The sequence below is a fragment of the Contarinia nasturtii genome, unplaced genomic scaffold (genome assembly GCF_009176525.2).
Source record: "Contarinia nasturtii isolate CC-2019 unplaced genomic scaffold, AAFC_CNas_1.1 Cnas_scaffold_129, whole genome shotgun sequence".
Classification (NCBI taxonomy): domain Eukaryota; kingdom Metazoa; phylum Arthropoda; class Insecta; order Diptera; family Cecidomyiidae; genus Contarinia; species Contarinia nasturtii.
The window spans coordinates 2722984-2735786 of NW_022197486.1; the positions used below are offsets into that span (position 1 = coordinate 2722984).

A 12803-nucleotide genomic window follows, 5' to 3' on the forward strand; every position below is an offset into this window, starting at 1 on the left:
TATCCGATACAACAATACTAATCATTATTCCACAACACAATGTGTGGAATAAATATTATATTCTTCGCTTGTCTTCAATCCATCTAGCTCACATTTTTTTCCATTCAATTGTTTTCACATCATTCTATTTTTATTTTTGAAGAACAACACTTCATTTTACCAAATCATTATTCACAGATTTTGAATTAGAAATTTTATGTAACTCAAGCACAAGTACTTAGTATTCTTGGACTGTACGAACTATTGTGCGAACAAATATGAGTAAAATAAATAATATATTTAATAGGGGAAGATGGCTGTAATATGGATACTTTGGATATCATATAAACTATGATCTTCACTATCTTTTATATTCCCGAGCTCCAATAAAAGGCTTAATTAATTAGCAATTAATTGAAGATCAGATCGATTTGATTTTTGGAAATGAAGACCTTTTTTGATCTTAAATTTTTTGAATGGGTAGTCAAATTCTGGTCGATGTGAAATACCAAAAAAATCACATTACCCTAGCTACCTTTATGTATATATGAATAAGCATTGCAACGCTTTCTTGGTAAATCGCATATATACCGCAGCGAACATATGTTCAATAATATCTTTGATATTTACTAGATTTGGATGCTTTTTTGCTAAATTAAATTTGCGATTCTCGTAATGGAATATCAAATGAAAAAAAAAATGATGGATTTCAATTGGAAGTGCACGGTGTTCATTTGTTCGAAAACGAATAGCAAAAAGAGTGCACCAAAATTATATTATTATGTTTTAATATTATGAATCATCATTGAATTGAGTTGCGCTACTTGTTTCGAATCGTTTAAATTACGGATTACGATTTATGATTGTGTATTGAAGCAACACACGTTCTGATTGTCAATAGTTGAGATGTTAATATGGTGTTTACAGTTTATATACATTTATTTTTGTGATTAATGATCACAATTTACAGCATTTTGTTAAGAAAAACTAAGAAAAAAGAGTACCCTTGATCTATTGGCTTGATTTGGATCAAGCACCATTTCTTTTATTTTTATTTTTATTCATTTGTTCAAGTAAATTCAAAGCTAAAGTAAATTGATTCAGTTGCTTACCTTTAGAAAATCTCGTAGCCAAACAATGTCAGGCTTTGGATCGCCAATTACACACAGTGTTATTATCACCGTGTCACCTTCGTTGGCTTCAAACGATCGTGGTTTCTTAACGAACATTGGTTCTTTTGAGTATGGCATATTTGGCTCGAAAATGCTTGGAATGTTCATGCCATTGCTATCACAATTTTCAATAATTACGTTACACATACAATCTGCCTTTCCGACGGCATTTGTTGCGACAATTTTATAGGCGCCCGCATCATCCAATGTTGCATTTGATATGACTAATTCAACAAATCCATCGTCATCAAGTGTTGGCACAATGCGACGACTGGGCCGTATACGGATTCCATTTCGATACCAATTCACACCAACTGATGGATACGCTTCGATCTGTGCACACAATCGGATTTCGTGTCCAATTTTGACCTTGTATTCCGGTTCTAAGGAGCCCAAAAATTCAGGCGCAATATAAGCTCGAATACCTTTATCAACAATCAAATTACAATGACACGAAACCGAACCATGCTCATTTTCGGCCTGAAATGAGTATCAATATCCCGACAAACATTTTATTTTATATAATAGCTATATAGACAATTGATAAAAATAGAGGCGAGGCTTACCGTAACGGTATAACTGCCAGTATCATCAAGTGTACAACGCGTTATTTCCAATGTACTGAATGCGTCTTCATTTAAAATCACATAATGTTCTATACGATGGAAAAATAAGTTTTAATTTTATCTTAAATCATTTTTTGTTTTTTCAAAAAGGTAAACTAACCATTTGCTGTAATAACTTGTGAGTCTTTGTACCACGTTATGTTGGGTGCAGGCCATGCAACAGCTTGACATGTCAAACGTACCGGATATGACATTTGTACACGTCGATCACGCAATCTCATTGCAAATTGTGGCAATGTATCTTCCGTTATATCCTAAATTAATGATTGTATTAATTTTATGGATTACAAATAAAATTCAAGCGAACACATTGAAGAAAATTGTAACCGTACCGAATCTCCATTAACTCTTTGCTTCAGTATATTATCAACTTCGTAAATTTTGTAGTCAGCAACGGCTTGTAGTCGTGCAAATGTGGATACACGTCCTTGTGAATTGGTCAATTGGCAAATGTATCTGCCCGTATCACTTGGTTGTACATTTCGAATTTCCAAACGACACGTTGATGTTCCCACCATTTTCATTGTAATTCGTTCGTGATCGGAGCTCAATGGAATTTCATCTTTATACCATACGATGGATGGTTTTGGACTGCCTTTGTAAATGCATTCCAATGAAAAATCCTTACCCAATAATACTTTCAATTGTCCCGGTAAAATTTTCGTAAATTCGGGTAGTATGGCAAAAGCACCGACCGTAACTGCATTTGATGTTTGAACTGAATGTCCCCATCCGTACCGATTGCGTGGCGTAACACGAAAATGATATCGTGCACCCGGTTTTAAATTAAATACATCGAAACAATTGATTGGAGTAATGCCCAATTCACACCATCTGGCACCGCCTTCAGCTCCAATTAACCAAGCCTCAACCCGATAAGCAATAACCGGTGCGGCATCAATACAAATCGGTTTACCCCAGGATAATGATAAATGACTCTTACCATTGTCGATAACAATCGGTTCCGATGATATTGTCGCCGGCGGATCTATATCAAATAATTCAAAAATTCAATTCAAATCTGATTCACATAGCACAAAATTGATCCTGATTTCAGTTACTATTAACAGCATGCTAAAAGCAATACAAAACAGAAAAAAATAAAGCATGGGACACACACTTGTCTCTATTTTTCATTGAAGAACTCCGGAGAACCAATCGTATTTATTTATTTAAATTCATTATAAATTATAAACGATTATAAACGTCTCATGGACGTTTTGTATGCAATAAATACATTATTAAATTTTCAACTTACAATACTAAAAGAAGGAGGTTATGAGTAAAAAGAAAATGTAAAATACAGCATAAATGTTTTTAAATCAGTAGCACCACATCTAGTAGAGCATTAATTGGGCAAAACCAAAGCAATAATTATTGATCAGATGTGCTCGTTTGAGCAAAATAATAGAAAAAAATATAAACAATCCACTCTAGATACGTTCAAGCCTATAGGGAAGAAAATAAATAAAAAATAAAATAAACGCAAAAAAAAATACAAAGCAAATGAAAGAAAAAATGCCACGAGATAAAGTGAGCTAAATGGAAAAAATGGATTTGTGGAAAAAAAAAATCAAATTGACGCGCAATTAATGAATGCAATGTAAAAGCACAATGAACTGTCAATCCTATCGATTGTGAAACTTACTTTTAAGATATGATGAGACATCCGCGTATTCATCGCCAATATATGACCAATTCGATCTGAGTGGTGTGCTAGATCGAGCCCTTTCTTTAACCTATCGATTATATAAATGACATTAGACACTTTGCCTTTTCTTACTTCGCTTGTTTCAAACGATTTTTGCCGTTATTTATTTATTTAATTTTTTTTCAAGAGAACCATTATTTTTCATGTCATATGACGATTTGAAAGCATGCGATAGCAAGAAAATGCAGAGTTACTTCATTGCAGTTGCTGTAAATAAGAATCTATAGTAGACCTTCAATGGAAATCAGATTTTTAATAATGGTTATTTAAGCATTTTTGTAATCAATTTGTTATTTGCGATGAATTTTATGCCCATTTCGTACAATATATTTTATGATCGAATTTTTGCTTTGCCAATTTTTTTTGGTTTGGTTTTGTTTTTATATTGATTTTGTTAATGTTGTTCAGCTGTAAAATAGAATCGTTCTTGTTGTTTTTCCTTAATAAAAATTCCTTGGTTAAATTAAACATGAAACTGAATTAGTAAAATTCGTGCGTTTGCAGAAAGTAAATGAAGAAAGGTATCATTTTGGTATTTGGGTAAATCGTCAATTGTAAATCTCAATGTCAATTTGAAGAGAGTTTCACGAATCGATGCATGTTATTGTTGGTTACTTCTTTTGTTTTGGTGATTTTACCGTTATGCTAACAAATGTACGATCGGTGCCATGTTGATTTCTGGCCACCTGAAAAAAAAATAATTTACAAAATATGATTGATTGCCCTATCTATGAACGAATCAATTGGCCTTACAATGCAATAGGTGCCTGAGTCAGTTGGCTTTGAATTCTGCACACTAAATCGAATGAAATCATCATGAGCCTCCTTCAAAGTGCGATCGTTTTGTGTAATGTCACGTATTCCTTTCAAGAGAATCACTACAATAAGAAAAAAAAATCACGTTAGAAAAACACCAATTTCGATAAATAATTGTTTGTGAACTGTTTAGGTTGGTTTTTTGCTTACATTTTGGTTTTGGATCTCCGATAACTCGGAACGAGAATGAGAATGGATCGCCCGTTTGAATTTTCATTTCGCTATCTGGACGTGATAAGAACAATGGACATTTGCCGCCTTTGACCGATGGTCCGACAATGTGAACATGTGCAACAGCCTCTGTTTTTCCAAACGCATTAATGGCTTGACATGTATATGTTCCGGTTTGTTCTTGAGTCACATCAGTCACCACCAATGTATAAACACCGTGATCGTTTATTTTGCGTACTTTATCGCCCAATACAACTGGCACTTTTTCGCATAGCCAATTCACTTCGGATGGTTCGTTGATGATTTCGGCTTGCAAAGCAATTGTACCGCCAGCAGTGACCAAATGATTGCCCAATTGATTTTGGAATTGTGGCTTATTTGGATCACGATGAACATAACCGTGTAGTTTTTCATTTATGTACGAATTTGCACCTTTGAATATAACATTATGTGATGTTTTATCATCTCCAGCCGAATTATCTGCCTTGCACGCGTACAAACCGCTATCTTTTTCTTCTGGATTAAAGATGACAAGACGGCACAAACCATCTGGTTGATCGATTTGTTGATATTTGTTTATATCATTTGTGTCGATAAAGTTGGCGTCTTTTGTCCAAGTTGTTGTTGGCCGTGGTTCGCCACGTACTCGACAATCCAACACCAATTCATTTGCATGAAGATTATATGTATCTGAAGCGATTCAATTGAATAAATTAATTTTTCGCACCGATTTTCAATTGGATTTAAAGATAAATCCATTGAAAAACAATGAAACCGAACAGAAAACAGTGTAAAAAGAAAAACAACAGAAAACAAACATAAAAAGTGATACAGAAAATAATTTGATTTCGTATTGAAAAAAAGAAGAAGTAAGATTGATAACAAAAAAAGGGGGCAATTTATCGGAAGTCATGTATCGTTTACCTCTGATCGTTTTCGAAAAGAATGGCATATCAGGATGATGCCGTGAGCTATGCGAATGGTATTTCATTCGTGCCGGATATGAGGCGTCGCGATAACGACTCTTGGCCAAACTTGCATAGTGATCGATATGCGATCGTGCTGACATACTGCGTTGTCGACGGAAACTTTCTTCCATATCCCACTTATTTTTCAGCCATCGAACATAAATGTCGGGATTTAAAATGTGATTCGCCGCCAATTCAGAGCTATCGTCAATATGGCGAACAGATGAGCTATCACGTGCCAATGGACGTAACAGCTCATTATTAATTCGCGATTGAAGCGTACGAATGTCGGTAAGTGATTTGGAAAATCGCGAACTTGAATGCAAATCTTGAGATATACTAAAGTGTGAACTAGAAGACGACAATCGAGTGCTCGGTGTTGACGACCGAATAGTGCGTGACATTGAATAATCACGTTCATCAAGTCGATTTGCACTTCGACTGCGATATGCCTTGTAGGCGTTACGTGCACGGAAACGACTTCGATTATTTATTTGCACCGGACTTTGTGATGATATAATCGGTAGGTTGTGATTGTGATGGCTGTGATGCCGTGAATATGCATGCACATAAGATGAATGAAAACTTGATATACTAGGCCGTGAACTGTTGCTTGCATTAAGATTGTTTGCACTACGCGACATTGAGCGATAGCTTCTGTATAGATCAGTTTGGTGATCATCATAACGAAGATTGTTTGTAATTGACGGCTTAGCAGCTATGCGACTTAAATCACCGTGATAAGATTTCGAACGGTATGGCATTGTTATGGGTAAACTATCACGAATTCGAATTGATTTTGTTTCGTTGACAGGCGGGCGCATTTCTCGGTATGATGATGTGAATTCACGATGGAATGGACTTGGTGCTCGGCTACTACGAATTAACCGTTCAAATGAATGGTCCGAATGTTTTGCTGAATCTAAGAAATGTGTGGTTTTTTTTATGTCATCGAACACGAAAATGTTAAAAAATAAAATTTAAATTGTTTTTTTTTTTTTTTTTTCGAAAATGTTTGATTTTCATTTAAAATATTATATGTCTAATGAGTGTACCTTTTACAATGAATTCAGATAATGATGATGGCATCGGTGGGCGATCATATGCAAGAGATTTTTTTTGTGATTTATATGCTTCATAAACTGTCAATTTTGAACTAGATGTTACACTATTTCGACGACCAAATATTGAAAGCGTATAGAAACCAGAATCACTTGATGTAACATCATGAATTTCCAAACCAACAATTGCATCACCTGAATTGATAAAACGATACCTACGATCCAATTCGGGTTGCAATGGAATATTGTCCTTAAACCATTCCACTGTGTCGACTTGTCCGATAACACTGCACACGAATTTAGCACGATTACCTTCTTCGATTGTTAAATTTTTCATAAACGATGCCAATGCAACGGGCGCTGCATGTCTATCGATTGGCTCTCGGATTTGATGATCTTGAACAAAACGTTCTTGGTATTGACGGCGTTTTTGTCGTTCTTCTGGTTTTGGTGCCACAATCGGTGGACTTACACTAACATTGTGTGATACCGTTTGTACCGGTTGACCGGTTAGTATTGCCGATGAACTTATGTACTGCGAACAATGAGCTTGACATTCGAGCGTAAGTTGTTTCGAGTGAGATGCAAATGATTCTAAATGATTGACGCAATTTTATATTTAAAAAGTGGTTTCAATAAAAATAAAATTCTTAAAATATGGTGGTTTCGACAACATCATACCCCAAAATTGCGCAAAACATCGATGATATTCACAATTTATACTTTTCAATCAAGATTTGTTAAACAAATTATGTTAAAAAAACACGGTCTATTCAGAAAAAGCTTTTTTTTTTTGTTACATGCGATTTGTATTAAATACATTGAAGAAAAATTGATCTTACCTCACATCCGATAATAAAAAACATAAAATGAGAAACAAATGGCTTCACATCAATCCTGAAACTCATACCTTTGATTGTATTCGTAAATAATGGAGCGGTTGCTACTTGTTGAATTGGATCAAACACGTTAACCGTGCATGAAGATGTAATTTCACTTTCTGCATTACGAACTAAAATACGATATACACCAGAATCTTCTAATACCGCATTGTTAATATTCAATGTAATTAAACCGTCTCTCACGTCGACACGGACACGAGGGCTCATTTGCAATGGGTTTTCATCTGAAATGAACACGAAATATGTCAATGATTTAAAAGAAAAACAACTTTTAAAATCATTTTTACCTTTGTACCAACGCGCTTGTGGATCAGGTCCTTCGACACAAACCGAAATTTTAGTTTTTCCACCCACTGGAATAGTACGATCAGTGAGGAAGGCAAGGAAGAACAATTGTTGTTTTGGATCTGGTGGGGGTGCTGGTGCATACCGTCTTCCACCGCCACCACCACCTCCGCCGGATGATGAATCTTTCTTTTGACGTGGCTGTCCTTTTCCTTTGCCACTTCCATCCTTCTCTTCGGGCACTTCAGGTGTTGGTGGTGACTCTTTAATTGACGAAAGACTTGTTATGCTCGAACGTTGTTCGCGAATTTGAATTTGAACGATATGACTAGTTTCCGCTTTGCCGGCACGATTTTCCGCATGGCATCCATATTTACCATTCTAATATTAAAAAAAAAAAACAACAAATAAAAAGAGAATACATTCAAGACATTCAGAAATCATTCCATCGTCTGCATGGTTAGAAAAAAACTTACATCATATTTGGTAGCATCGCTGATGTTCAATTCGCAAAGACCATCTTCATGTTCAATGAGTTGATATTTTTCACTGGGTTCAATATTAACGCCATCCTTGGACCATGTAATCGTTGCTTTCGGAATTGCACGTACATGGCAAGTAATGTTAATTTCATTGATCTTTGAATTGTATGTTTCTTTGATTGATCGTGTAAATGTTGGACTCAAATCGGCTGAATCACCGCCGCTGAATACCTCAAGCGTGGCACTTGTCGATGCTTCGCCAGATGTGTTGCGAGCCCAGCATTTGTAAACTCCGGAATCTTCAACGGTAACCGATGCAAACTCCAACGAACACAAACCATTCAAATTATTTTGACGACACTTTGGTGAGTATACAACTGGTTGATCATCTTTAAACCATTTGATCATTGGATCCGAACCATCCAAATAACAAGTGAACTTAAGTTTTGAGCCAGCTGCAACAACTCGATTTGATAATTTTGTTGGAAAATTAATTCCAATACGAGATTCACGTGGTTCTTTTTTGGCTGGTGGTGCCGGTGCCGATGGTACTGGTGTCGATGGTGTTTCGGGGCGTGATGTTTTCTTTTGTCCCTTTCCACCTTTTTTATCTTTTTCATCAGCATCAACACCATTTTCAACGGGGCCGTCGCCATTTGTGAAACCATGTTCCGTTTTAACACGAGTATGATCAGCATGATATACGCCATGAATATTTTCAGCAATATGATGTTCTTTTCCTTCGAACAACACATAATGTGGAATTTCTGTGGTTCCACATTTATTCGTCGCCTTACACACATATTTCCCGCTGAAAAAAAAAACGAACATAGTTCAACATATCTTAGATTTACGCTTTTTACGTTAGTTATTTCGGCACTTACCTATCGTTTTGATTCGGGAAATTAACAATCAATTCACATAATCCATCAGGATGATCAAATATCTGATATTTTGGATCAGTACGTGCAATTTCTACACTATCCTTGAACCATTCAACCTTTGGTGGTGGATTGCCTCGCACATGCGTCTCCAAATACAATTCATTTATGTTCAAATGATAGGTGTCTAAAGTTGAAAAAAAAACAAACGAAAGGAAAATTGTTTGTAATATAAATACAATGTGAAAAGCATCGATACGAAGTCAAAGCCAATTAAAAATAGGAATAAATAACATTGATTCACATTTAAAATCAATGACGATGTAGAAAATACAAACAGTTTGATTTTGTGTATGTTCTAACCTTTTAATGATCTCGTGAAGGTTGGCAAAAATTCGGCTGTTGCTTTTGTTTCGTAAATTTGAACATTACAATTGCATGAAATGTCACTCTCTTGGTTACGCACCAAGAGAGTATACACGCCCGTGTCGTCAACGGTACAATTGCCAATTTCGAGTACACAAAATCCATCGGATGTGCTCAAATTTCGGATGCGTGGACCGTAAACAAGTGGTTGATCGTTTTTCAACCAACGTACATTTGGATCGGGTCCATGCACCACACACGATAGCTTGACTTTCGTTCCCACGGGAAATACGCGATTCGTTAAATGTGTCGTAAATGATAATTTAGCGCGACTTGCTTTCAATAATTCTTCAATAGTGGGTGCAGCTGGACGACGACTTTGATAGCTTTCATCTTTTTTCTCTGATGGTGGCAATTTCTTGGGTCTTCCTTTGCCTGCTGCTGCTGCATCATCTTTCTTTTCGGTGTCATCTTTTTCGGTATCACTTTCAGCTATGGATGGCGCCATTCCTGACTCACGTCTACTACCTGGCAGCGATGGTTGTGGTGTGTATTCAACTTGATGCGATGTGCTTGATGAACCGATACTATTTACAGCAGTGCAGCTATATAGACAATTGATAAAAATAGAGGCGAGGCTTGTTTATTTCCTTCCTAACTTCTTTTAAGGAACTAAAAATGTTTTTAAAATAATTATAGAGAGCTTACGTATATTTGCCGCTATCTTTCGGTACGGGTTGATGTATGATCAATTCACAAATGCCATCCAAATTTTCGACTTGTTGCGTTCGTTCATCAAATTCGACTGCCAAATTGTCTTTCGTCCACGTAATCAATGGCCTTGGATTGCCACGAACTTTACAATCGATAACTAGATCCTTTTCAGGGGCATGATACACATCTAAAAATAACGATTGAAATTAGGTGAAAATCTAACTCGGTCTGTGATGATTAAATCCATTGAAAGCAATTTGGCAAACAATGACAAATTAAATTTTACATATAATATTCGTTTGTACCTCGCATCGATAATACAAATAATGGTGCTTCTCTATCGCCTTCGCATTTTGCATCGTACACTTTCAAATAACACGACGTTGATATTTCGGTAAAATTGTTTCGTGCCACACATTTGTATTCGCCTGTATGATCGGTCGATAAATTTACGATTTCCACAATGCTCATACTTTCGGCAGTCGAATTACGCACATTCGGACCGTATTGAATTGGATTACCATCCTTGTACCATCGAATATTTGGATCCGGTCCAATAATTGACACAGCGAATTTCGCTTTGTTGCCAACTATAGCTGTACGATCGCGTAATTGTGTGACAAATTTTAGACGATCCTTTTGTGGAACATTTGGTGTATCTTCGCGTTTAACAATTGGCGGTAATTTACCCATTTTTCTCAATTCGTATTCTTCTTTGGCCTTGAGTGCATCTTCCATTGCACGTTTTGCTTGTTCTTCTTTTTCTTTTTGGTATTCGGTGTGCGCATGACGAAGACCACGCATATGGAACTGAGTTGGTTTTCCAACAAACTGCACCTCGTGCTCAATCTCTGTTTCACCCGCTGAATTAGTTGCTTTACAAATGTATTTTCCACTATCTTTGGCCGCTGGCTTATACACTTCCAGTTTGAAAACGCCATGCGCCTCCTCCAAAATTGTATACTTAAAGCTTGGTGTACAGGCAAACATATCATGGAACCATTGAACTGTTGGCCTTGGTATACCAGTACAATGCACCTCAATGCCCAAAACATCATCATTCAAGTGATAGTAATCTACATAATTTTATAATTGATAGTTGTTAAATAAATGAGTTGGTGAAAAATGTCGGCAATATTTACCTCGAGCTGAAATGAATGTTGGCGGCACTGGATCATCTTTAATAATCTCATAAATAGTTACAATTGCCGATGTATTGGCTTCTCCATTTTGATTTTTCAGCGATAGAGTGTATTCACCCGAATCACTTGCAACCGCACGCAAAATTTCCAAACTAATAATTCCTTCGTTCACCAAAATGCGTGTTCTTGGCGTTTTTTCAACGGGATTTCCGTCCTTCAACCAACGAATATTTAGTTCGGGACCACTAGCTGTGCATGTCAATTTTACATTATGTCCTTCGGTAACGGTAACATCACGTATGTGTGTGTGAAGCCGTGGAATTCGAGCAAGCTCACGTGCACGTTGGAACGCAAAGAATCGTTCACGTTCGGTAAGATTTTTAAATTGTTCTGGTTCATATTTGGATCGAATGATTCCTTGTTCCACTTCATCTAATTTTGACCATAATGCTTCGTCTTCTGGATTTGGCTTGTAGAAATCATCATCCGATGCATCGGATCCACGTCTACCCTTATCGGCCGGCTCATCAACTTCTTCTTCGGCTTCTAATATTTTAAACAAATTTTTATAAATATTCAGAAACTATTTTTCGGTTTTCTTTTTTTTGCGTTCACGTGCGTATACCTTCTTCGCCGTTTTCTTCCTCTCCCTCGGAACCAGAACCAGAGCCAGAGCCTGAACCGGAGCCAGAGCCTTCGTTGTCACTTCCAGCATCACTACCTAAAAAAACAAAATGTACAAAATATGATTCATTGCCCTTTCGATGAACGAACCTTCTTCATAGCTGTTATTCTTTTCGTATCAATTTAAGAGCTTAATTGACTTGTGTTTCAATAGAAACTCGCAATAATTTTGAATCGATTACAAATAAAAACAACATGTACCTCGATCAGATCCATCTTCTGAGCCACGGTCTTCTTCTTCGTCTTCGGCTGCGTCGGCAGCTGCTTTATCTTCAGCTGCCTGAACTTTTTTCGCCTCTTGTTCGGCTTTCATTTTCTTCATTTTATCTTCGATTTGTTTCTTTTGCTCTTCGGCCTCCTTCATTTTGGCTTCTTCGGCTTTCATTGCAGCCAAAGCGCCCGTCAATTTTCCACCAGCTTTCTTCACTGGCGGTTTCTCTGAAATTGGTAAATTTTACAGAAATTAAATTGAACCATTTTCTTGTTTTTGCTTGAATTTGTAAAACAAAGATGTTATGCATGAAATTGTAACACAACGCAACAAAAAAAAAAATGCACCTTTTTGTTTTTCTTCGGCAGCTTTATCGGCAAACATTTTGGCTCTGCTTACTTTTGGTTTCGAATCACCCATATCCAATTTCAATTTTGGTGGTGATGCTTCTTTTTCTTTCTTCTCCTTCTTTTTGACAACTTTTTTTGCTTTTTTACCCTTTTTCTTCTTACCACCACCTTCACCTTCATCGTCCGAACCAGCAGTAAGCTCAACCGATCTTTCTCTATCTTCACTTGGCTAAAACGAAATTATGCATAACATAACGATCGATAAGTAGACTTTAATTCACA

General features: G+C 36.5%; 1 protein-coding gene across 3 annotated transcripts in view; it reads right to left on the reverse strand.

Annotated features, from left to right (window-relative positions):
• Positions 1-12803, reverse strand: part of LOC116351026 (muscle M-line assembly protein unc-89) — a 40919-nt gene that overhangs the window by 21409 nt on the left and 6707 nt on the right. Inside the window, exons 2-20 of one of the 3 annotated variants that reach the window (XM_031783062.1) lie at positions 12519-12750; positions 12162-12398; positions 11902-11997; positions 11277-11822; positions 10440-11210; positions 10129-10321; positions 9418-10025; positions 9058-9241; positions 8168-8984; positions 7694-8072; positions 7415-7630; positions 4455-5165; positions 4242-4366; positions 4127-4174; positions 3426-3516; positions 2110-2765; positions 1878-2031; positions 1718-1806; positions 1092-1631 (exon numbers count right to left, since the gene is read on the reverse strand). In XM_031783062.1, the coding sequence (XP_031638922.1) occupies positions 1092-1631; positions 1718-1806; positions 1878-2031; positions 2110-2765; positions 3426-3516; positions 4127-4174; positions 4242-4366; positions 4455-5165; positions 7415-7630; positions 7694-8072; positions 8168-8984; positions 9058-9241; positions 9418-10025; positions 10129-10321; positions 10440-11210; positions 11277-11822; positions 11902-11997; positions 12162-12398; positions 12519-12750 (6693 nt within the window). Of the gene's footprint in view, positions 1-1091; positions 1632-1717; positions 1807-1877; positions 2032-2109; positions 2766-3425; positions 3517-4126; positions 4175-4241; positions 4367-4454; positions 5166-5399; positions 6366-6498; positions 7099-7414; positions 7631-7693; positions 8073-8167; positions 8985-9057; positions 9242-9417; positions 10026-10128; positions 10322-10439; positions 11211-11276; positions 11823-11901; positions 11998-12161; positions 12399-12518; positions 12751-12803 lie in introns of all 3 variants that reach the window. The other 2 variants (XM_031783071.1, XM_031783057.1) reach the window with 2 other exon arrangements.